Here is a 26,142-nt window from a genome sequence, read left to right as displayed (position 1 = left end):
GGAACACAGCGGGGTTGGTGTTAAGAGCGATTAGCTCTCTTAGGCCTGAAAGGGCAAGAGAGGGACTTGAAAGAGAGGGTAAGCGGTGGGAATGGAGCCACTTCCCAACAGTGGCCTAGCAGGAGGGGATCCAGGGAAATAAACACCTCAGATGTTCTGCTGGAGGTTTTCATTGTCAAACCCAACTGGCAGCCAGAGGACATGGGGACCTGGGTGACTGAATCGAGAGGACAGCCCCATGAGGCACGTAATGGAGTTGGGGAAGGTTGGGTAGAGGATCGGGATACCCAGGATGCTGAAATCAAGGTCAAGTTAGTTTCTGGGTTTTTTTCCTTAATTTATTCTTGGCTGTGCTGGGTCTCCGTTGCTCCAGTTGCGGCAGCCAGGGGCTGGCTCTCTAGCTGTGGTGCTTGAGCTTCGCATTGCAGTGGCTTCTCTTGTCATGGAGCAGGGGCTCCAGGGCATGTGGCGCGCAGGCCTAGCTGCTCCCGGCATGTGGGATCTTCCCGGATCAGGGATCAAACTCGTGTCTCCCGCATTGGCAAGTGGATTCTTTACCACTGAGCCACCAGGGAAACCTTCAGGTTAGTTTTGAAAGATACGCTGAGAAGACAGTGTTTGAGCAGAGTCTTGAAGAACGCAGGTCAGGGAACATTATAGAAAAGAAATGTTCTCGTTTATAACAGAGGCGTAGATCCCCAGAAGCACAGTTGCCACAACTTCAGAGCCAGTTTGTTTCCATAGTAGCCTTAGAGTCTTAATTGCCAGAGGGCCTTTAGAAGCCCTTCATTGCCACTTACCTTGCCGCGTGGGAAGCCCTCCTAGGATGCCTGGCCAGGAGTGGGTGCAGAAGACTTTCTTGGGGAGTCCTTTCCGTTGTCGGACAGCTTTAATTGTTAGAAAGTTTTTTATTTGTCCAAATCACAGAATGTATCAGGATTAGGTTTGGCTGAATAGAAGAGAAAAATCTAAAGTATCAGAGATTTTTAAGATAGAAGTAAATTTTTCTAAAGTAAGAGAAATCCAGAATAGACAGTTGATGACCGATAACCATTATTCCTAATTGTTTGAGGAAGTTCCACTGCTCAGAGTGCATCCCTTTGGGGTCAGAACAGCTGCTTGGAGCTTGAGCTGTCAGGTTCGCGTTTCATTTGGCAGGAAGAGGAAAGGGAAGAAGAGCTTGCCTGTATTATTAATTTATTATACAAACAAACCTGTATAAAGCATGTAAAAGTATTAGTCACTCAGTCATGTTTGACTCTGTGTGATCCTGTGGACTGTAGCTCTCTAGGCTCCTCTTTCCATGGGATTCTCCTGGCAAGAATACTGGAGTGGGTTGCCATCTCTTCCTCCAGGGGAATCTTCGTGATCTAAGATCCTGGATCCTCCTGCATTGCAGGCAGATTCTTTACCGTCTGAGCCACCAGGGAAGCCCCAATAAAGCGCTTATCCTTATTTTAAAGAAGAATAATAAAGGAAACAATCATGTATCTACCACCTGGGTTAGGAAATAGAATATCTACCCCCAAGCCCATGTTCCCCACCCTGGTAACACCTCCTTCCCTTTCCTCTAGGGAAACTACTCTACTGTCCTGATTTTGGAGAATAGTTATTCCCTTGCTGTTTGAGAAAAAAATTGTGTTACCACCTATTTGTGCATCCCTAATTTTAGTTTTATTTTTCAACTTGCTACAAATGGATTTATATGTATTTTTTTAACCATTAAAAAATTGAAGTATAGTTAATGTACAATGTTAGGTTTGTTCCTGGTGTACAGCAAAGTGATTCAGTTACATATATATACATTTTTATGTAGAGAGAGATTGGAGAAGGAAATGGCAGCCCACTCCAGTGTTCTTGCCTGGAGAATCCCAGGGACGGGGGAGCCTGGTGAGCTGCCATCTATGGGGTCGCATAGAGGCGGGCACGACTGAAGTGACTTAGCAGCAGTCGCATATATATAGAGAGATATGCATATCCATTTATATTTCAGATTCTTGTCAATTATCAGCTATTACAAGATACTGAATATATTTCCTTGTGCTACACAGTAGGTCTTGGTTGTTTATTTTATATACAGTAGTGTGTATATGTTAATCCCAAGCTTCTAATTTACCCTTCCTGTCCCCACTGTCCCCTTTGGTACCCATTAGTTTGTTTTCTGTGTCTGTGTGTCTTATTTCTGTTTTGTAGGTAAGTTCATTTGAATCATTTTTTAGACTCCACTTATAAGTGATGTCATGTGGTATTTGTCTTTGTCTTACTTCATTCAATGCGGTAATCCCTAGGTCCCCCCATGATGCTGCAGATGGCATTATTGCATTCTTTTTCTATGGCTGAGTAGTATTCCATTAGGTATGTACCACATTGTTTCAGCCATTCATCTGTTCATGGGTGTTTAGGTTGCTTCCATGCTTTGGCTGTTGTAAATAGTGCTGTGATGAACACTGAGGTGAATGTATCTTTTTGAATTAGAATTTTCTCCAGATATATATCCAGGAGTGTGATTGCAGGATCACATAACTATATTTTTAGTTTTTTAAGACACTTCCCTAGTATTCTCCATAGTGGATGCACCAATTTACATTCCCACCAACAGTGTACGAGGGTTCCCTTTTCTCTACACTCTCTCCAGCATGTATTATTTGTAGAGTATTTAATGTTAACCGTTCTGTTATATACCTCATTGTAATTTTAATGTGCATTTTCTAATAATTAGACATAATGAGCATCTTTGTGTGCCTGTTGGCCATCTGTTCATGGTTGATTCATTTTTATTGTTGCATAGTATTTCATTATAGCATAATCAATATATGATTCCCACAATTTATTTATCATACCCCTGAAGGTAGATATTTGGACTGTTTCCAGAAAATCTGGGATTTTTTTTTGAAGATTACTGTTATGAACATTTTTGTATATGTGTATTTTGGAAAAATGTCTATTTAGAGCTTCTGCCCATTTTTTGATTGAGTGGTTTGGTTTTTTTTTATATTTAAGCTGCATGAGTTGTTTGTGTATTTTGGAAACTAATCCCTTGTTGAGTAGCGTCATTTACAAATATTTTCTTCCGGTCCATAGGTTATCTTTTTGTTTTGTTTATGGTTTCTTTTGCTGTGCAAAAGCTTTTAAGTTTTAATTAGGTCCCATTGGTTTGTTTTTGTATCTGTTTATCTAGGGGACAGGTCCAAAAAAATAATGCTGCAATTTATGTCAAAGAGTGTTCTGCCTATGTTTTCCTCTAGGAGTTTTATAGTATCTGGTCTTACATTTAGGTTTTTAATCCATTTAGAGTTTATTTTGTGTATGGTGTTAGGGAGTTTTCTAATTTCATTCTTTGACATGTTGCTGTCCTGTTTTCCCACCACCACTTATTGAAGAGACTGTCTTTTTGTCATTGTGTATTGTCATTGTGCCTCCTTTGTCGTAGATTAATTGGCCATAAGTGTGTGTGTTTATTTCTGGGTTTTCTGTTGTGTTCCATTGATCTATATGTCTCTTTTTGTGCCAGCACCATACTGTTTTGATTACTGTAGCTTTGTAGTATAGTCTGAAGTCAGGGAGTGTGATTCTTCCAGTTCATTCTTCTTTCTCAAGAATGTTCTGGCTGTTCGGAGTCTTATATGTTTCCATACAAGCTAAAATTTTTTTGTCCTGGTTCTGTGAAAAATACCACTGATAATTTGATAAGGGATTGCATTGAATGATTTATATGTGTTTTTGATGGTTTTCCTGTATTAGTATTTGTGAGACTCATCCATGTTGTTGCGTGTAGTTCAGAGTTTAGTTCCTTCATTTTCATTGTTGTATAGCATTTCATTACAGCATAAGCAATGCATGATTATCACAATTTATTTGCCGTACCACTGAAGATAGATATTTGGACTGTTTCCAATCTGGGACTTTTTTGAAGATTACTGTTACAAACATTCTTGTATATGACAGATGATCACAAGTGTTAAAGAGTTTTTCTGGGATTTATTCCTAGTAGTGGAATTGGTGGATTCTAAACAGTATATATCCTTAACTTCCCTAGATAATGCCAAACTTTTTCAAAGAGGTTGGTACAGTCTATGACTCCTAGCAGCATTATATGCAAGTTCTTGTTTCTACAGAGCTTGACAGACTTGATATTTAAAAGGTTTTAACTGTATTTACCAGTCCAATAGGGTTGAAATCTAATTGCTTTCCTTGTGCATTTCCCTGATTACTAATGATGTTGTGTCCTTTAAATGTTTATTGATTATTTGGATTTCCTGTTTTGTGGATGCCTCTTTGAATCTTATACCTTATTATTTATCTGTTTCCTCTTGTAGTTCTGTTAGATTTTGTTGTACATAATTTGATGTTTTCTTACTAGGTACATAATAGATTTAAAATTGTTACATCTTACCTAGTAAGCTACGATTTTTATCTAACAATGCTTTTTGACTTAATATAACATAGCCACATGAGCTTTTTGTTATGAAGTAGGCAAACTATAAATTTTTGGTGAATGAATGACTTAGCTGTTGTAGAGGCAGGAGCTTTTTCAGAGCACTCTGCCAAGTCTGTTCTCCAGGCAATAGAGTTTTCTTTTTGGGAGGTACAACTAGTATACAGTAAAGGGCCCTAGTCTTAATTCTGTAGGCATATGGATACATGTCCTCACTGCCCAGATCAAGATGTGAGAAGTGTCCAGCCTCGCAGCAAGCTCCTCATTTCCCTCCCACTTGATGCCTGCCAAAGGTGGTCACTCTTCTCACGATAGGTGGTTATGAAGATTTTTCAACTTTGTGTAAATGGAAACATACATTATCTTTCATTAATGTCTTTTTCCCTCCGATGTTGATTGTATCTGTGAATTTCGTCCATGGTCCTATGTAGGAAGATTTTTAAAAAATTATTGCTATGCAGTTTTACAGTGTATGAAATACCACAATTTATTCATCCTATAATTGACGAACATTTATGTCTCTATTTTTGGGCTGTTATCAGTGACATTGGACCATTTTTGAACATATCCTTTAGTAACCATAAATACAGTTGTTGGGTACGGTTGTTGGGTCACGAGATATACTGCCAAACAGGTTTCTAAAGTGGTTGTACCAGTTGCTACTCCTGTGTTTTCTTCATATGTAACTTTTGAATTTAGCTTTGGGCAAAAAGTCTTCACTTTTTGTTACCTGCATACTAGACAGTGGAGAGAGCTTTGAGGACTTTCCTGAAGTAATGCAGGTACTTTTAAAATGTGATTACGCCCTTTCTTTTCTCTGCATTCTTATCTAGTCTGTAAATATTAATAAACATTTGATGGGAAAAACAAGCAAACTTGGTCTTTTTTGAATATTAAAAGTTTAGATTTGTAAAACACCATTTGTAGCAGTTAATTCCGGAGATGGTGATGGCACCCCACTCTAGTACTCTTGCCTGGAAAATCCCATGGATGGAGGAGCCTGGTTGGCTGCAGTCCATGGGGTCGCAAAGAGTTGGACACGACTGAGTGACTTCACTTTGACTTTTCACTTTCATGCATTGGAGAAGGAAATGGCAACCCACTCCAGTGTTCTTGCCTGGAGAATCCCAGGGACCGGGGAGCCTGGTGGGCTGCCGTCTATGGGGTCACATAGAGTCGGACACGACTGAAGTGACTTAGCAGCAGCAGCAGCAGCAGCAGCAGTTAATTCCAAGGCTGAAATCATAGTCCTTTGGAACTCTTTGGAACCTAAGTAGGAGTTGTGGGATATTTACACTTCATGCTCGGTAGTGAGAAGACCTGTCTCTTTGGAGACTTTTACTGCGAGGCATTTGAATTCAGTCCTTTGAATTGCATTTTGGCTGATGAGTCTAAAAAGGAATTCATTGATCCTATCTTGAGTTCTCCTCTTAATGGGCTGCTGAGTCTTTGAGAGAGCTGAGGCAAATTGATACTTGTTTCAAATTTTAATGGGCTGGAATTGAGGACAAATGAGAATGCCTTTGTGGCCCTGCTCATGGTTGAGTCATGTCACAGCCACGGTGAAAGAAAGGCTAGGATTACATTACCTAGCCCTTTTTTTGATAAGGTTTCAGATGTTCCACAAATCATGACTGCAGCAGTCAGCAGCAGTCTATCTGGATGACTGAAATCAGGTTTATGATCTGTACACATAATTATTAATAGGTAACTGGTTTAATCTGGTTTTCTTGGAACAGAAGGGGACACTTGCAACCTTCTGATTGAATTCAATTGATGAAGGCAATAAGACGACTTAACATCTGTCTTACAAAACCGAGGAGCAGCTTACTATTTACCTGCATTTATTAGCATCGTCTGTAAGAAAATACAGCATAGGCATGGGAATCAAACTCTGTAAAGCCTCTTAAAGCTCTGCCTCTGTGGCTTTGCTTGGAACCTTGCAAAGGTCACTTTTCCTTGCTGCTTATGAAAAGGAAAGGAAAATGTTTACCACCAGAGAATTCACTCATCAGATACTTAGTTAAGTGTGTATTATCTGAAGCTGTTTGCTCATTACCTTACTGCATTTAAGATTCACAGCAACCCTTGAATTATAATTTTTCTTGTGAATTTTTTTGTTGAATTATAACAATGGCATCTGTTTTTGCAGATGAGGAAAATCCAGTTGCATAGAGGTTCAGTAACTACCAAAGGTCACACAGCTTCTAAGTTAGAGCTAAAATTAGAGTAGAAGCCTTTGAACACTATCCAGACTTTCTAGCATACAACAGTGGCCTGTGAAACACTATTAACACAACTCTCAGAGTCCACAGGAGTCGTGATGAGGTATAAGTTCAGGACAGTACTCAGAGGTGGGTGTCCTTTTCAGATATCCTGGATAGTGGCTGGAGTATGTATTCATAAGAAAAACAACAGATGTTTTAAAAAAATTTCATCGTTTTAGGAGTTAGTAATTCTGTTTATGAACTCTCAAAATGATACCTTTAAACAGTAGTGATCCTTTTTGTCTAGTTTGTACATAATTACTCTACAGATTTCTTCATTGTTTTTAGACACTTATGGATCCTTTCATTTGGAGCCCAAAGCTTTAATCTCTGTTTTTGGAATTGCAAAGCTTTTGCTGTCTTTGGTCATATGGAAGCTTTTTTTCAGAAAGACTTTTTTTTTTTAAGTCTATGAATACAAACAATTTAGGTGGTTGATCTTAGCTGAGAGAACATTTGGTGAACATAAATGGAATTGCTGAGTCATAACGTTTTTTTGTCTTTTAAAGTATACAATCCAGTGGTTTTTAGTGTATTCACAGAGTTTGTGAAACTATCACCACAATTTTAGAACATTTTCAAAAGAAACCCCTTACTCTTAAGTAATAACTTTCTCCCAGCCTCCTAGTCTTGGACAAATACCATACTACTTTTTGTTGATAAATTTTCTTGTTCAGAACACTTCTTATAAAAAGAATTATATACTATGTGGTGTTTTATAATTGGCTTTTTTCACTTAGCTTGATGTTTTCAAGATTCATCCATGTTGTAGCTTGGATCAGAACATCATTCCTTTTTATTTATAGGCGTGAGGCTTTTCCTGAAGAATTTTAAGTAATGGATATATTCAGTGTTTCTATTTTGTTCTCACCTGTAGGAAACATAGGAGTCTTGGGTTTGCTTTATACAATAGGATAGTTTGTCATATTAGAGGAGTTATTAACCTGAGGAATATAACCCCAGGGACTGGCCTTTAGGATGCCCTGAATCCTTTGTAATTATCTGCGAGATTTTATATTCCTAAGCATTTTTTGATGGGGGAGCATAGGGGACTGAGAACATTTAGCTTTTGTTAAATGATAATTTCCCCCGGAAGGTAAAGTTGCGACACTCGTACAGGTATGAAATGAATACACACTTTTCCTTACAGCGTTCAAAAGAGAAGTCCAACGAACCAACACATTTGTAGTTCAGGAGTATTAAAATGAATATACAAATAGAGTCAAAACAGTTTCTTCCATAGTGGAGAAGGGAGGTCATTGAACCTTTGCTGGTCGTGCAGATATACATTAAGAGCAGTCTGCATTACTATCTTATCTACAGCTTGTACATGTCTGACTCTTTGTAACCCTGTGGCCTGTAGCCCACCAGGCTCCTCTGTCCTTGGGATTCTCCAGGCAAGGATACTGGAGTGGGTTGCCATGCCCTCCTCCAAGGGATCTTCCTGACCCAGGGATCAAACCTGCGTCTCATTACCACTGAGCCACGTGCAAAGCCCAAACCTGTAAAACAACTTACATATAATCAGAAGCCAATAACTCAGAGGGGTGTCCTTGACAGTATATACTTTTTCATTGGAAGCACACATTTTCTCCTACACTTTCAACAGATTATCCAAAAAGTCTGAAAGTCTTCCAAGTATTCCTTTAAAATTTAAAGTCTTCAGTTTTAAAAAGTAGCTCCTTCATGACTAGATTTTGAAAGCAGACATTCTAAAAGTGTTTGTATCAGTTGAGGATCAGTCAGAGACCCAGGGATAAGTCTCTAGTTTATTTTTTTGAACAGTGTTACTTGTTAGAAAGTTGCAGAGAAGTAGCCCTTGTGGTTTACTTAGGTCACACTTTTGGGCATGTGTTCAGTATTTCTCATCTCTAATAGCTGCCTGACTTATTGAAGGGAGGGGATTTCTGTAACTAGTTATAATTTGGAAAGTCTAAATATTTTAACTCTTGACAAAGGTAGGTAGATAATCCTATTAGTAAAAGAATTACGGGAATAGAGAAACTTAGATGACTGACTTCTTCCCCAGTTGCTCAGGGAAGTCAAGAATTCTCCTTTTTATGTGAAGAATGTGGGATTATTCCCACTCAGTTCAGTTCAGTTGCTCAGTCGTGTCCGACTCTTTGTGACCCCATGAACCACAGCACGCCAGGCCTCCCTGTCCATCACCAACTCCCGGAGTCCGCCCAAACCCATGTCCATCGAGTCGGTGATGCCATCCAACCATCTCATCTTCTGTCGTCCCCTTCTCCTATTCCTACTAGACCTTGCTTATTATCCAGGGGGTCCTTTCTGGTCTTAAGAGGATGATGAAGTTCTTTTCTACTTTGACAGGTAACTTTGTGTACACGTGCACAGTAAGTCTTTTAGCTACTGACTGTAAGAGACTCTGGGAGTTCATTGCAGATTTGGCAACATTAGGTGCTTAAATTTGTGGAGTGCTTTCCCCCCACATCTGCCCTACTTCCTTCAGCCTGAGGTCGTATTTACCAAGAAAACACTGGTGGCTCAGTGGTAAAGAATCTGCTTGCCAATACAAAACACATGGGAGATGCCAGTTCGATCCCTGGGTCAGGAAGATCCTCTGGAGAAGGAAATGACAACCTGCTCCAGTGTTCTTGCCTGGAAAATCCCATGGACAGAGGAGTGTGGAGGACTAAGTCCATGGGATTGAAAAGAGTTGGACACGACTGAGTGAGCACGCACTGTATCCCTCAGTCTGTACCTTTTGCTTGTTGAACTTAGTTGCATGTATTTCAGTATTCTCTGCTAGGTTGAACCTCCCCATAATGTCTTTTTGGATGTATTTTAGAAGAGCGGTGCTCAGAGTTGACAGTTGACATAATCAGCATCTGTCTTCACTGGATGCCTGCTCCTGACCTAAAGGAATAAAAAGTTTTCAACGACCATTTGGTAGCTGCCAGCTTTTAGGAGCTTGAATTTTCTGTGAATGCACTCTTAACAACTGTGTTACATTGCATGGCTGTCTCCTCTCTGAGGCCAAGATTGTGTTCCAGTGATGGTTGAGGTGCTTTACCCAAATAATCTAGTGTTAAGTGTAGAGCAGTCAGTCTTGTCAGGCCTGTGAACTAATCCTGAGAATATATATCTGATTGTTGAGGCCTGACTGGAAGGGAAAGTGTGGACAGTTAAGCGTCTTGAGATGAACTTCTCAGATACTGGATCATTTGACTTACGTAGCGGAATTTTGGGGGAAGTATATGGTTTGCTTTTTACCTCCAAAGAAATGATGACTCATTCCCTTCAAACGTTTCTGTATCACACAGTTACCCCTGGTTGGTTGGAATAGTTGTTTGGTTTATTGCTCAGTTTCTTTAATGACTCAAGGGAGTTTTCCCTCTGGGCTTGTGATCTGTTTTTGCTGATAAACCTTAATGCCTTTTGAGGCTCTAAAGACAATAGTGTTTTCTTACCTGTTTACTTTGTACTTTGAAGTTTTGCAGAATGTAATCTGAAGGAGAATCAGATTCAGTTAACTTTTTTCCTCCTATTTTTAGAGTAGAAGTAAAGTAAGAATAAGCCCTTAACTCTTCGACTTTCTTCTCTGTTTCAATTTCACGCCCTTATTGCAGTCTCAGTCATTAGACTATGATTTGCTTTTAAGACATTAAGGCAGTGGGTGGACTGGGTAAAACAGGTTTTTCTTTTCCTCAACAGCCCATTCCTGCTTTAAAGCTCTGACTTCGGGCTCTTGTGGAAAGACTATTGACTGTTGAGTTGTGCGCTTTTACTAGAGGATTTTGATTATTAGTATCTAATAGTTAGATTAGATTTGATCATTAGTATCTCACCAAAGAGTAAATATTAGCCATGGGCAGCGAATTGATGTGGCTGGGCCCCAGCTTTAACACTTCCAGTTAAGCTTGGTGGATGTCTTTTACCCCCATCTAGTAATATGTTTTAGAGAAGGAAATGGCAACCCACTCCAGTATTCTTGCCTGGAGAACCCCATGGACAGAGGAACCTGGTGGGCTATATATAGTCCCTGGGGTTGCCAAGAGTCGGACACAACTGAGCGACTAAGCACAGTAATATGTTAACTCAATTGCTGAGTATTTCTTTTATCAAAGTAGGGGATGAGGAGAGAAGGGGCCATGTTATGGTGTAGAGAAAGGGTTCCTAACCAAGTGAGGATGTCACTGTCACCTGGGGGACATTTTCCAAAATATTTATTTCTGGGCTCCACTCTGTACATACAGTCCTGCAGGGTGGATTGTTCTGAGAAAAGCTCCTTGGATGATTTTGGTGCCTTCTACTGGTTATTATTAAGGAAAGAAGCATCATTGCTTTTGGGTCTGGAAATATCTTCTTTGAGTGATAGTAATTTTTAGAATTCTTCTTCTGGTCTTAAGTTGTTAATTAAGAAATTTAATGGGGAAAAAGATATCACTGCATAATTAGCAAGTTGATTAAGTGCAGTACTGTTTCTCAAAGAAGTTTTTTGGAGGGGAGAGGGGGAAAGAAGATGTGGATGGTGCCATTATGCAAAGTTTGCTTACAGAGTCATGTTCTCTTGAAGGGAGACTGAAAATGGTTAATATCATTGGGGAGATCTGTAGGTCCATGCTGATAGGAAAGTAATTTGTGGTGCAAGAATTCTGAGTTTCCTGGACTTAGATGGACTCTATCACATCATAGTCCTGGCCTTGTGAAAATGTTAAGAAAATAAACCCTAAGTATAAAAAGCACTGCGATTGTGTTGAGTGGAGCCTTAGTGTTAATTCCTGTGCTGTTGCACAACCATACTCTGAATTTAAGCCAGGAGGGAGATCACTCTAAGACACTGGTTTTAAACCTGAGGGTCATGATCCATTTAGAGGGATGCAGAATCAGTTCAGTGGGCCAAGCCTTTAAAAAGAAGGAAGAAATAGAAAAGAAATGTAAGTCTATCACTAGTAATAAAGTGTAAAGTATTTTGGAAATTTTTGTTTCATTTTTATATCTTCTGTTGCTATATATGCGAGTTTGTGTTGTAAAATACATTTCTGTGGAACTGCATTGGGACAGTTTGAAACTCAGTCTAAAAAAGTAACAGGCCCTAAATTTACTAGATTTGGCAGACTGCTACTGTCGTGGTTATGAAAGTGTCTTGCTTAGGATTATTGAATAAACCTTTAGATTGGAAATGGAATAAAGAAAAAGAGAAAGTCTGGTTACTTTTATCATTATTTGATAGCTTCTTAAAGTGCTTAATGTTTGAATCTTCACACTACAGTTGATCTTTTTTCCTTTAATATTATACTTCTAAAAGATTTATGGTATTCTTTACTGTCATTTTATAGACATTCATTGGGCAAAGTGTTGTGGTTTTTTTCTCTACAAGAATACATTTTCAGTTTTCTAACAAAGTGTGAAGGAGAGAATGTATTTTTGGTGGAAGTTTCACCAATACCAAGAAGATCCTTGCTTAATAGATCACACTGAAACATACACACAGACACTATTCAGTGGATATTCTGTGTTCCTTCTAGATAAAGAAATAGAGACACAGATAGGTGAAATAATTTGCCTGGAGGTGTACAGTAAGCTAGTGGCCTTCGTAGATGACCATTCATAGCTCTTGTATTTCCAGAGACACAGTGTAGAGATTAAGTTGGAATAAATAGAAGCCTCTGTAGCTGTGTGTCACCATATATCCAAGGTATATTCGACCCAGAGCGTAAACTATGGAAAGAAAATTCTTGGAGTGGCACTGGGTTGTGATGTGTTTAGTCCTCCTCTGCCTGTGACACTGAGAATGGAGGCTTGAAAGAGTACTGGGTACTGTCAGGAGGCCTGGGTTTCTCGTCTCTGCTTTAACTCAAGCCCATCCGGATGAGCTTAGGCACCGCGCTCTACTTCGGGGCCTCTATGAAATGAAGACGTGGGTTTGGTCTCTAAAGCTCTCTTTAGCATTTAGATTGCATGCTTCCCCAGGGCTGCTTTATTGCGTCAGAATCCAGCCTAGGGTTGGTGTTGTTTGCAAGGCCCCGAGGAACTGCCACCTCCTTTTCGCTATCCAAGGAGATAGCAAACATTACCCCCACAGCCCTTTCATGCAGTGAGCTGCCAGTGTTGTGAGGTGCTTCTTCGTTGAGGACTGAGCCTAGGTTGTTTGTGGTGACCTAAAAGGACCTTGGAATGAGGCCAGGAGGTGTAATTTCTGTGACCAACTAGTTACCTACCCAGAAAACTTGCTAGGACCCATCCAAGTACAGAAGCATTCTATCATTGGAATAAGAGAATATAGAAATACATCTCCTTAAGAGGTGTTTCTCTGTGCTTAAGGGGATGTAGTCAAAGACTTCAAATTCATGGATTCCCATTATCTTCTCAGAGCTATTACAAAGAAAATATACTTCTGCGGAATATAATTTTGTAAACATTAGCAAGGAATGCCTTTGTATTTTAATAGGCTTTTTACGATGGAATTATTAATAGTCAGCATTTGCTGATCCTTTGCTCTTTCCCTAATACTAGTTATGTTACTTTTTTATTCAGTCAGTGCTGTGATAACATCCAGTTATCTTCTGACATTGGTAACCTCTTATTTTATGGGTTAACTAGGAACTAGAATCACCAGAGGGAAAACTGATCTGAAAAGCTGGAATGATGGTTCTCCCATTGTCCCATTCATGCACTCTATTCAACCATTTGGTTTTATCACAGCTTTAACACTAGAAGATGCTCTGTAATAATCGAAATTATGACATACCTTCGATGATGGTAGCCTCCTCTGATCTTTCTCAGGTCTCAGCCAGCACTGCCACTGCTGTGCAGGATTGATTGTTGATAGCAACAGTGGGCTCTAGGGAATGGCCACCCAGAACTGTGGGGAGGGGGTTGCAAATAAGCTGTGTTTCTATGGATAGCCCTCTGGGGACCCAGGACTTGCCCAGTGCTAATTACTGTATACCACAGCCTAATTGCTAAGGGCATAAATGTTTTCAGCAAACATTAGTTGAGCCACCCATCCTCCTCCTAAGCTTTCATGCTACTGCTAGAACATGGCATGTAGATTGCCAACAGGAATGTAAAGCAGCAGCATTGTCTTTTTTGCACAATCTCCACCATCTTCAGCTTCCCTCCCTTCTTGCCTACCGCAGTTAATGCTGTCGCTGCTTACCCAGTCTCTCAAACGTGAATTGGAGAATCTGGAATTATCTGTATGCTTCCCACTCCATACTTCCTATGTCTAATAAGTTACTAAACCCTGTTTGTTCTACCTCTAAAATTGTTTTTCAAATTGTGCTGTTTGTTTGGCCCTGATATATAGCTCTTAAGGTCAAGCCCAGTTTATTTCTGTTTTGGACTATTTCAACAATCCTCTTAACTAAAATTTTTTGTCTCTATAATCTCTGTCCTTTTTCTATTCCTTTCCCATGAAGTTATCTTAAAAAAAAATTGCTCTCTTGATTAATAACCCATGCATTTTGTTTTGTTTTTAATTATTCTTCAGTTTGCTTTTTTCTTAACCTTTACACCGTGTTCTGGAAAATTTTCATTGTGGTTCATTTAAATCTGTCGTTTTAATGCTGCTAAGTATGGGTATATAAAATGTATATATTATAGTTTATTTAACTGTTTCTCTATCAGTAGATGTTTATGTTTGTTTATATTTTTTTCTTTTGCTGTCACAAAGTGTATGTCCTTGAACATGCACATAGATACAAACAGGTAGATACCAAAAATTGGAATTACTGAGTCAAAATGAATGTACATTTAAAATGTTAATGCTGCTGCTGCTAAGTCGCTTCAGTCGTGTCCGACTCTGTGTGACCCCAAGGACAGCAGCCCACCAGGCTCCCCTGTCCCTGGGATTCTCCAGGCAAGAACACTGGAGTGGGTTGCCATTTCCTTCTCCCATGCATGAAAGTGAAAAGTGAAAGTGAAGCCGCTCAGTCGTGTCCAACTCCTAGCGACCCCATGGACTGTAGCCTATCAGGCTCCTCCGTCCATGGGATTTTCCAAGCAAGAGTACTGGAGTGGGGTGCCATTGCCTTCTCCGTAAAATGTTAATAGATACTGACAAGTCACTTACAAAAGTACCTGTCAATTTATGCTTCCAATCTCTGTGCTTTTTTTTTTTTTAAGCGCATTTTAAATCTGGACCTGGTGTACTCCCCTAGCCTCGGTTTGCTTGCAACTTGATGTGTTCCCTCATTTACTTGGCCTCTGTCAGCCATGTCCAGGCCTTTGTTCAGTACAGCCTGTCTGCCAGGCACCATGCTAGGTGCTGAGGATGAATTCTGGAGAAGACAGAATACGGTCTCTGCCCTCATCTTGTGTGTGCGCTTACTGCACAGTGCTTTTTGCCATTCCCAGGCTCCCTGATGTGTTTGCCGCTATTATTCTCTCTCCTGGGTATGAGTTTTTGTTTTTTCTACCTAGAGACTTTTATTTGGTCATTCTATAGATTTTATCCTCTGTCTTGTCTTCCTCATCTCCCCACAGGTAGAGGTAGGTAGGCCTTCCTTAGTGATCTCTGTTAGCATCCTTTTTATAGTGTTTGTCCTGAATAGTTCTGATTACTCATTTATTTATGCATGTGCCCATGAGTGTCTGCCTGTGTACGTATGGGCCTCATTAGATTATAAGCTCAGTAAGGGCAAGAACTTACACTGTTTACCTTGATGTTCCCCCAGCTTAATGCCTTAAACACTGGAGAAGCTTCATAAATGTCGAGGAAGGGAATGAATGGCAAACTAAAGATGAACTTGTTTTGTTTGGGGCACTCGGGGCGCTTGTGAATATGGCTGGGATCCGGTCAGTCGTCAGGTACCCAACCGTGCAGGGAGATGAGGATCACGAGTCCGCACAGCACATTGTCATAAGCTCTGTGTTGAGGCACGAGTGAGTGCTTGACAGGAGATTTACTCTCATGAGTTGGGTGTTCTGGTGACTTTTCAGAGGAGAGGGTTTTTTCCTTGCTTGCGCTAGCTGTTGTGAATGATTCACGTCATAAGATACAGTTCCTTGCCTTAAGAGTTTTTGTCAAATGGGGCCTTAGAGCAGAGATGGGTGGACTATGGCCTGTGGGGCCAAACCTTGCCTGCTGCCTGTTTTTGTATAGCCTGTGAGCTAAGAATGATACTTTAATTTTGCAATTGTTTTTATAAAAAAAGTATTTTGTGATTGAGAGATTATATGAAATTCAAGTTTTAGCATCTGGAATTAAATTTTGTTGGAACACGGCTCCCTTCAAGTCTTCACCCTCTGTTTTGTGGCTGCGTTTGCTGTGGCCGCAGAGCTGAGTAGTTGTGACACAGACTGCTTGGCCTGTAGTACCTAAAATATTTACTCTGTGGCCTTTTACAGAAATAGTCTGGTGCCTTTTGGGTTGTGGTGTCGTTCAGTTGCCCAGTCATGTCTGACTCTTTGCGACCCCATGGACTGCAGCATGTCAGGCCTTCTTGTGCTTCACCATCTCCTGGAGTTTGCCCAGGTTCATGTTCATCGGTGATGCCATCCAGCCATCTCATCCTCTGATGTCCTCTTCTCCTTCTGCCTCAGTCTTTCCCAGCACTGGGGACTTTTCCAATGAATTGTCTGTTTGCCTTTTGGATTAAAGAATGGGAAAGATTCAAATAAAGAAGAGAAGAAGAGAAAGACATATTGGGAGGATTAGTTTGAGTTAAGATAATGGGATGGGTACTTCCCTGGTGGTCCAGTGGTTAAGAATCCACTTCCTGTGCAGGGAATGTGGGTTTGATCCCTGATCAGGGAACTAAGATACCATGTGCTGTGGGGCAGTTCAGACAACGTGCCACTGCAGTGACCCAGTGCAGCCACCGGAGAAGATGGTAGGACAGTAAGTCCTGCAGTCTTCCAGAAGTTTCAGAGCTGAAATGATGACCCAGCTTAACCTTTTATGTTACAGACAGAGGATCAGAAACTTTGTCAAAGTCCACATGTCTGTTAAGGGGCAGTGTCCACTGCAGTCCCTGGAGCAGAAGCTTTGCAGACTTTAGAGGATGATAAGATTACTGCTGGGGTAGGGCCACATCATGAATGGCCTTGCCCTTGAAAAAATAAGGGTTGAAAAACAAACTAAGAACAGACTTCCTTTCTCTCTCTGAAAGTAATATTTTTTTCTTTTGTATTTCTAGAAGGCCTTTGAGCCCTACTTTGAGATTTTGGAAGTATATTCCACAAAGGCCAAGAACTACGTGAACGGGCACTGTACCAAGTACGAGCCCTGGCAGCTGATTGTGTGGAGTGTCGTGTGGACCCTGCTGATAGTCTGGGTGTATGAGTTTGTCTTCCAGCCAGAGAGTAAGTATATTGCCCCCCTCTGTAAGGGTACAGTGGAGTTAACACCAGCTTTGGAACTCGGGGCTAATGGATTGGGCTAACTTCTTGCCTGGTTGGTTTGGTTCTGATTTTTAAAATCTGTTTAGATAGAAAGGGCATTGCCTTCTGACTGGTAATGTTTTAATAGGACTCTTGTGTGACTGTAACTGTTTATGTTGATTTTCCTGGATTTGAAATTTACATTAAAACCCCTGAGAGATTAGTCATCATAAGGACCCAGAATGTGGCTCAGACGCTCTTCACTTCTACTTTCTTGCCTAGAACATAATTGTGTCACCTGGAGTTCTCTAAGCATGGATTTATTGCTTTCATTATGGGCTTTTTTTTCAATAAAAGATTATGTGAAACTAGAACAGCACCCATGCAGCGACCATTGGAATGTCTGCTGTGTGTCAGGCACTGCCATGCTCTAGAGATGTCTCTACAGTACAAGTAATACAGGGTCCCTGTCCTCTTGGAATTGAACCTCTGCTGTCAGGACAGTACACTTTGAGCTTCCTGGGTAGGGACTCCGGCAGCCAGACTGATGGGAAGAGAAGGCCTCTCCTCAGGGAGTGTGGGAACTGAGAAGTTTTTTAGTGATCAGTTTGTCCATCTTCCATCCTTCCTAAGACCCTGCTCATGTTCCCTGCACCCCACCCCCACCCCCTACCACTTGGTGGTGTGCTAGCTCCTTACGAGTTCCTCCCCTGTGGGCTGGGTTGCGTAAGTCAACAGTAGGAGAGGTGATGGGTGTTCTGTACACGCTCCTGCTCCCCTTCCTCACCCACAGTAGGGTATCTGAGTTAGTAACATTGATGAGACTTCCGTATCAATTCTCATCTGTTTAAAATTTCCGTTAACTGTTTGCTTCCCTGATAACATCTATTTGAAGGGGCTCTTCAACTCATTTTTTTTTCTGTTTTTTTCCTTCTTCCCCTAGGAAAGTCAGCTTAGAGGCCAGATTCTGTTTTATCCCTTTACCATGATGATTAGCCAGCCGTCGGGTAACACTCTGCCACATTGCCAAGTTATAGCAGAGTTAGCATCGCACTTAATTAAAGTAGAGGTGAAATGTCCTCAGTTTCTGCTCCCAGTGCTTGCAAGACTTTCTCATAAATTCATGACAGATGATACAGACTAACCCTTGTGCTTCATTTGCTCCATGGTTTGGGAACAGACGCAACCCTTGTCCTTCTGCTCAGGCTTATTCCTTTCCTGGGAAGCATTTGATTCACTGCCGCCCACCATTCTGTCTGATTCCAGAGGGTTCTAAGGAGTAGCAGTTCTTGGTTTTTTTATTGTGATGAAATATACAGAACATAAAATGTATCATTTTACCCATTTTTAAGTGGAAAGTTGTGACATTAAGAACATTCACATTGTTATGGAGCCATCACCACCACCTTTCTCATAATTCTAGGCTCTGTGCCCATGAAACTTGACCTTCCCACTGCTTTCTCTCCTCAGCTCCTGGCATTCACCATTCTCTGTGCTTTTCCTTTTAAAGTGGCGCTTTGTAAATCTGAGCTACAGATTTACTTACAATCGTAAGCATGTCTTCCTGTTAGAGAAACTATCTGTTTACCTGGTCTTGGTCAGACACCTTGGTCAGACCAGAGTCAAGGTCAGGGACCTTGAGGTTTATATTTCTTCAGTATGTTGGGTATTAGCTTTAGGTATTTACTTGTATTTTCCATTGTGCAGCCCACAGTGCCCGTGCCCGTGCCCATTTTGTTTAACCCATAGTAGAAGCTCAGCCATCTGAGGTCCTGCTACTTACTTACCTGGCTTTAGTGTTCAGAAACGAATGTGTGAGCTCTGAGTACACCATGAGAACACTAATACGAGCAGTGTTAATGGTATGTGCCGTCTAAATCTTTGTGAACTCCAAGCCATTGCATGGTTTTTAGTAACATTTTTTCTTACTATAAAAGCAGTACCTTTTCATTGTATAAAATCAGGCAATATGGTAAGCCATAAGAATGAAATTAAAATCTTGTTGCCTAGAGATAGCCACTGTTTATGTATCTGTATGGCTGTCTGTGGCTTCCCAGGTGGCTCAGTGGTGAAGAATCTGCCTGCCAAAACAGAAGACACAGGAGATGCGGGTTTGATCCCTGGGTTGGGAAGATCTTCTGGAGTAGGAAATGGCACTTGCTCCAGTATTCTTGCCTAGAAAATTCCATGGACAGAAAAGCCTGCAGGCTACAGTCCATGGGGATGCAAATAGTTGGACACTACTGAGCAACTGATCATACAGGCACCCACCTCTTTCTGTATCTGAATCATACAAAATTAATTTCGTAGGTTGAAAATTGCTGAATATTGGCAATTTCATATTGCTTAAATACACAACACACTTTTTATTTTATAACTTCCACCTTGAACTTTAGACACAGATAGAAATGTCTTCCCTCCATAGATCGGGTAATTTTGATAGAATTGCCAATTTTTTTAGCACCTTGCTCACGTAGACGTATTCTGTGTATTAGTAAGCACTGAGTTCCTTTTGGTGTATTGCCCTAGGGGAGTCTAAAGTCCGACTAGTGATAAATTTTGCTGATCTTCAAATTCTGGGTACCCTCCTGAGGGAGAGAGGGTAATTGTGGAACACAGGATGGACACAGGTAGATAAGAACTGGATGCGGCAGGAGGGTAGGGCAGGGTTGGCAGTCTTGTAAGGCGTGATCTCTTTTTTACTTCTCTGTGGTTATCAGCTCACATCCTTCCTCACTGATGTTGGCTTTACCTGTGGGACTGGATTGTCTGTAGGTCATCAGTAGACACCAGAGTTCTGTGGTTGTAGGAGGATTCTAGCCATGGCACCTTGGGCAGTGCCCTTCAGCCTGTTAGCCTGTTTCCTCGCAGTGAAATGGGCATACTCATAGTGCTTTACCCAGTCAGAGAGTGCTGTGAGGCTTGAGTGGCATCACTGGTGTGAAAGGGGTTTGTAAACTAAAAAGAGGCATGTATTGTTGTTCTTACACTGGCATTTCCTATTTTATTACCTTAAAACGTTCTCGTTACTTTTCTTTCTGGACCTCTGGGGATTTTTACTGTTTTAAAAAATTAACTCTTATTGCATATAGTTGCTTTACACTGTTGTGTTACTTGCTGCTGTACAGCAAAGCGAGTTGGCTCTCCGCATACATGTCTGTTTCGATTTGCTTTCCATTTGGGTCACACACAGCACCGTGCGGAGCTCCCTGAGCTGCACAGTCGGTTCTCAGTAGTCACCTGCTCTGCGCACAGTAGTGCACCTGCTGTTAGTCCCACTCTCCTACTTCCTGATTTTTACTTTGGAGATCATCTTTTTAGGTCTCGACCACATGGTCTTTTCATTCTTAATGTCTCTGTCTCTGATCTGTATTCTGTTCTTTTTACTCTGTACCATGTTATCTCACAGATTTCACAAAATTATGTGTTCTCCTCCACCCAGTCACATTAATGTACTTTCAGACACCTGATTCAGCTTGCTGGTTTTTAGACTTCTTTCTACCTCCTTAATTAATTGCTTCATCCATTAAAATAGGGAGTAGTTCTGAATCTTTACAGCTTTAACACTGTTAGAAATAAGCAGATAACAAGCAGCTGAACCATCTAACACTGAATGCTGCTCGTTTGATGGATTGTTGTGGTGACATTTAAGAATACACTTCAGAAGAATTTATAATAATGTAGAAATGCTGTAAAGGAGAAGCGAATACAATATTCTGTGTACCATAAGATTTCAGGACTGAAAGGAAATACTCTAAAATTTAAGCAGAAAGTAACTGGTTTCAGCTCTTTGTCTTAGCCTGTGTCTTAGATACCTGGTTTTGTCCCAGACATTTATAGAGTGTTAACCTCAGTGCTAAGCACTTAGGGATGCAACCTAGGCAAAAACTACTATAAAGATGCATAGCATCTTTTAATAAATATCCGTAGATGGTGCAGACACCTTCTTTGGTTGGTGAAAGCTACTTTTGGGCAAGGAAATTGGAATACGCAGACCTCCTAGGAAAGCAGCAAAGTTCATTCAGTTCATGCCTTGTATCCTTGCAGAAAGCATAGGTCTAGATTCCTTTGAAACTCATTTGGGATAACTGAAAATTCTATTGTGCGTGTGAAGCAGTGTAGAGTCTTAGGAGTCTAGGACTCGAAAAACAGAGACTTCATTTAAATCCTTGCCCCATCACTGATATGATCCTCGGCCTTGAGCAAGTTATTAATGCTTTGATCCTCAGTTGCCCTTGGATAGTAGGTAGTGCCTTCTATGCCAGCCTCAGAATCTTGCTGTTGGAGTCAGTTGAGATACACTGAACGTGAATTCATTAAAAGGCATGACTGTGTGTTTAGATGCCATGTATTTATAATAATTGTAATTTACAGGATCAGAATTTCAGATTTGTCCTATGTACTGCCCAACAGAATGAAGTCTGATTGGTGTCCATGATATCTGAAAGCCTTTTTAGGTCCAGAAAATGTTGTTGGGATATGTGTTGAATGAGAGACTAGAGCCCAGATTCTGGGAAGATGCATGGGTTGGTCATTTGTTTTGAGGCAGGGGAGAGAAGTATTGGGCACCTGGAAACCTTGGGAAGGTAAGGAACTCTGCGGTACACTTGGCCCAGCAGTTCTGTCTCTGGGAACTTATCCTGCAGATATGCTCTGTTGTATGCAGTACAGCATGTGTTACAAGGCTAAGCTGTTTCAGTGTGGTTTTTAACAGCAGACATCAGAAACAACTTACGTTTCCATCAGGAAAGGGCAGGTTAAATAAACTAAGGTACGTCCATCTAATGGAATACTCTGTGGATGTAAGAATGCATTAGGGAGCACTGGTCTTTAAAAGACTGCTGCTGAGCAGAACAGGTCTAGTGCAGTGCTGGAGTATGCTACCCTTTGTGTAAAAGAGACAAGACAAGAACGTGTCTTCACTCTTGCTTGTATATGCATACAGAAACTCTAGAAGGGTATCTAGAAACTAGTAGTAGTAGTATTAACCTGGGGGTAGGGTGAGGTACCTGGGGGATAGATGAGAGTGTGTGTGTATTTTTTTGAACCATGTTATAATATATTACTTGTTCAAAAATTAAAAGTTTTTTTTTTTTTTTAAGAAACTACCTTTGTAACCTAAAGGCAAGTGTGATTACAGAGGACATGCTGAATATTGAATAGTTCATAAATTATGACTATCAGGTCATAATCCGTGGGAATTTCAATAGAACCATTTGCTTCTTTTAGGTTTGTGGTCAAGGTTTAAGAAGAGGTGTTTTAAGCTTATCCGGAAGATGCCTGTCATTGGTCGTCAGGTAAGCAGAGTCATTTCGCTTTTCTCTACTGCTTCGCTCCCCCATGACGATCACACCTCTTTCTTTCTGTTTACTAAAGCTAGGAGTTCAAGGGGGATGGGTGCGTTTTGTCCCATCTCCAGGAAACGTTTGACCACGTCTGGAGACATTTTTGGATATCAGAAGAGGAGGTGGGTGCTCTGGACATGGAGCGGACAGGGGCGAGGGATGCTGCTAAACATCCTCCAGTGCGCAGGGGCAGGCCATGCAGCGGAGACCCATCAGACTCAGAACGCAGAAGTGCCACGAGTGAGAAGCATGATGACACTCTTTCTCCACCATGTTTGACCAGAGGAGAAAGGAGATGTCTGTTCAGGAAAAATTTGAAATTAGACCACCTGACAGAAGTGACAGGAAGCTTCGGAAGAATATTTGGTGGTGGTGGTTTAGGCGCTGAATCGTGTCCAGCTCTTGCGACCCCCTGGACTGTAGCCTGCCAGGCTCCTCTGTCCATGGGGATTCTCTAGGCAAGAATGCTGGAGTGGATTGCCAGTTCCTCCTCCAGGGGATCTTCCTGTCCCAGGAATTGAACCCGGGTCTCTTGCATTGCAGGCAGATTCTTTACCAACTGAGCTATGAGGGAAGTGGAGCAATATTTGGCTGAGCTGAATTTAGATACTTAGCAGGGATTGAGTGCTTACATGGTTCAGGGTTGGCAGGCTTTGTCTGTAGCGGGCTGGATATGAAGCATTTTAGGCGTGGCAGGCCACGCCACACCTGTCAGCCTCTCAGCTCTGTCCCTGGGGAGGGAAAGCAGCAGTAGAGCAGCGGGTGGAGGAGTGGGCCTGTGTTGCAGCAAGAATCTCCTCATAGCCACAGTCCACACTCGGCCTGTAGTTTGCTGATCCCAGGATCAGAAACTTAGCAGAGCTGTTCTCTCGCTCTTTGTTCATATTTGTAGTGTAGGCTGTTCCCTTCACTGGCTCCTCTCTGACCTCACCCACACTCAGGATGAGACAGTCGCCTCTGCCTTCCCACGGGTTCTTTATCACAGATGAAGACAAACAGGGCAGGCGCCCCACTGCGGGCTCTGACGAAGGCACACGGCCCTCGATGGCTTCCTCTCCCCTGCCTCCCACCCTCCCCCTCAGCTTTCCTGCAAGCTTTCTTTGATTTTTGGCTTTCAGTTCCTTTCCCCCTTTCCTGGCCAAATCAGAAAAGATGGCAGTTACTTCCAGCCTTTGACTGATGTCCATTCAGACGACTGTGTGAACTCTCCCAGAACTTTGTATTTTTAGGTTCATTTCCTGTGGGGAAGTGGAAGTAATAACGACTGGAGAGGGAGAGAAATGAGGGCTTTTATTTGACCCTTAATCATATTAAGCCCTAAAATCAATCTGCTGTAGTCCTTAGAGAACAAAGAGCAGGGGAGAGGAAGGATAGGGAGGACAGGCTGATTACAAGGGAGAAGAGTGTTTCCCTTATCATTTCCTGTATTCTCCCCCACCCCACCCTTATTCCTTACACTTTGCTCCTTCCATTTCTAATTTTGATACAAATGAATGCTGGGGTTACAGAACCCATTAAATTTATATGATAACAGCATTGGAAGATATTATTCAATTGTGTTACTTAGTAAATACAACAGCATTGGAAGGTACTTAGAAAATGTATAATCAACTTTCAGATGCAGATTATGAGGTGCAGAGACAAAAGTTACTTGTTTTGAGCTAGTGTGTGTGTCCCTCCTCATTCATTGAGCATCTGCTCAGCATTAGGTACCATTCTGGGTGCTGGGGACATAGTGCAGGACCACTTGGGAGGCCACGCCCTTCCCACATGGAATCTACATTTCAGTACTAAGGAAAGACAGAAAATGAATAAGGAAGCAAATACATACGAATTTCCCTTTGAGATAAATGCTGTGAAGAAATTAAAATGCAGTGGAGCTTCAGAGGCAAGAATTGATGAGGTGACGTGAGGAAGTGCTTGCTGTGCTTTCTGATATGCCTCTCATGGTCAGTTTTGTCTGTTTTATTACAGTAGCATCAGCTGTGCACGGAAGCCCAGCTTTCATAGTTCTGGTTACGTTTATGCAGCACAATTCTTTATGTAAATCCAAAAAATATCTTCGTGCCCATCACATACTGCTCTGGCATTGTCCAGGAGTATTCCCTGTTCTTCCTGCCAGCGCCTGCCTGATAGACTGTTGCAGACATGTTCCAAAGGAGGGGCTTTCCCTGTGGTTTTATTGAGGGCCACAGCTAAGAAGACCATCTTGGATTCTAGTCATCCACTGCTAGAGATGAGACAACCTAAATGTTTGGAATGAGGCGTCAAACTTTAACAGACATAGGGCTGAAACCATGTCACTGTAACACACACAAGTTGTAATGTGTAGCCACTCTCCCCTAAGTCTGCAAACCAAGAGTCTCCCATTACAGCTAGCAGTCTCGGCTGTAGTCTTCCTGTCTGCTCTGTTCCTCCCCTCCCCCCTTACGCTTGCACTTTCCACTACCTTTATTTTCTGACTGTGATGCTTAGAGATAAGCTTCAGGACAGGACTTACCCCCGCCCGCCTAAGCTGGTACTGCCCACGTCTGTTTTGTCCACTGTGTATCCCTGGCCCACTGTATATCACTGTTGTACAGTTCAGCAGATGTTTACTAGTGAAGGAATGAAAGAACATGAGGATGGGGATGGAAACAAAATAACCATAGTTGATAAAGTATGTGGCAGAAAGGCCCGTAGCGCCTCCTAGCACTGGAGAGTGGGGCAGTGCGAGCTGTCAGCCTGAGGACACAGGCGGCAGCCTCCCTGGCTCTTCCCGGCATGTCTGCCTTACTCTTCTGTGTGGGATTCTTGTAAGGCCTCCAGTTCCTGGTGGGTTCTGGGCGTGCCTGGTGAAGGAGCCTCTCACTGGCTCGAGCACCAGAATCTGTTTTACTGCTGCTTGGCCTGTTTCCTGGCTGCTGTTTATGGTTCTACCTTGGTTTTTTCGGTGCATACATTGTAGCTGCTGCCAAGGCACGAACAAGGTCTGACTCTTGCCCGCAGAGAAGTGCTGACTTCAGCAAAGGCAGACCAGGCAAAGCATTGGTGATAGCACCCTGACAGAGGAAAGGGGCGGGGCGGGGTGGGGCACGGGGTGTATCTTTGACCTTTAGAGAGAGAGCTGACTTTTCAGACTTCTAAGAGACTGTTGCCCAGGTGAGATAACAGCTGAAGGGGTCAAAATGTCAACGTACCTCTTTAAGAAAAAGTACCGTCCTTGTTCTCAAGCACTTGTGCAGTGCCCAGCATCAAGCGGTTGGTTTGGTGATGTAACTGGTTCTTCACTCTCAATACTGTATTCTCCTGTCTCCCTGTTAACTTTATCTTCCTTACCTTTGGAGATCCAAGATAAGTTGAACAAGACCAAGGAAGATATTAGCAAGAACATGTCATTCCTGAAAGTGGACCAAGATTACGTGAAAGCCCTGCCCTCTCAAGGTCTGAGCCCGGCTGCAGTCCTAGAGAAGCTCAAAGAATACAGCTCTAAGGGTACGGTTCTCAGCAAATGCACGCTGCCCACTTCCTTAATGTGGCTGGTCACTCGCTCACTATTGGATGTTTATAGAGATTAAGTAGAGTTCATCCCTGGTGCTTCTGTGTTCGGGAGGGCCCACCGCCTGTCTCAAAGGCTGAATTTCGTCTTTTAAAAACTATATTTAGATTCATTCTTCACCTATAAAGCAAGCAGATCTCAGAGAAGATGGAACTTGGTTCCACTTCTTTTCTAAGCCTGAATAAAATAGATTTGTTTTTTGGAAAGACAAAATGTGATAAGACTGAAATAGAGATTCATTTTAGAAATTATGGAATCTGTATA

The 26,142-nt window shown here is 41.8% G+C and overlaps 1 protein-coding gene across 2 annotated transcripts in view; it reads left to right on the top strand.

Moving 5' to 3' along the window:
• The window catches only part of SGPL1 (sphingosine-1-phosphate lyase 1), a 53,794-nt gene that overhangs the window by 5,785 nt on the left and 21,867 nt on the right, over positions 1 to 26,142 (top strand). For both annotated transcript variants that reach the window (XM_068981753.1, XM_068981752.1), the window contains exons 3-5: positions 16,812 to 16,977; positions 22,225 to 22,292; positions 25,667 to 25,814. In XM_068981753.1, coding sequence (XP_068837854.1) covers positions 16,812 to 16,977; positions 22,225 to 22,292; positions 25,667 to 25,814 — 382 coding nt within the window. The remainder of the gene's footprint in view (positions 1 to 16,811; positions 16,978 to 22,224; positions 22,293 to 25,666; positions 25,815 to 26,142) is intronic.

The sequence above is a fragment of the Capricornis sumatraensis genome, chromosome 10 (assembly GCF_032405125.1).
Source record: "Capricornis sumatraensis isolate serow.1 chromosome 10, serow.2, whole genome shotgun sequence".
NCBI lineage: Eukaryota > Metazoa > Chordata > Mammalia > Artiodactyla > Bovidae > Capricornis > Capricornis sumatraensis.
Note: the sequence above shows the minus strand (reverse complement) of the source record. Positions and strands in the feature narration are given on the sequence as shown.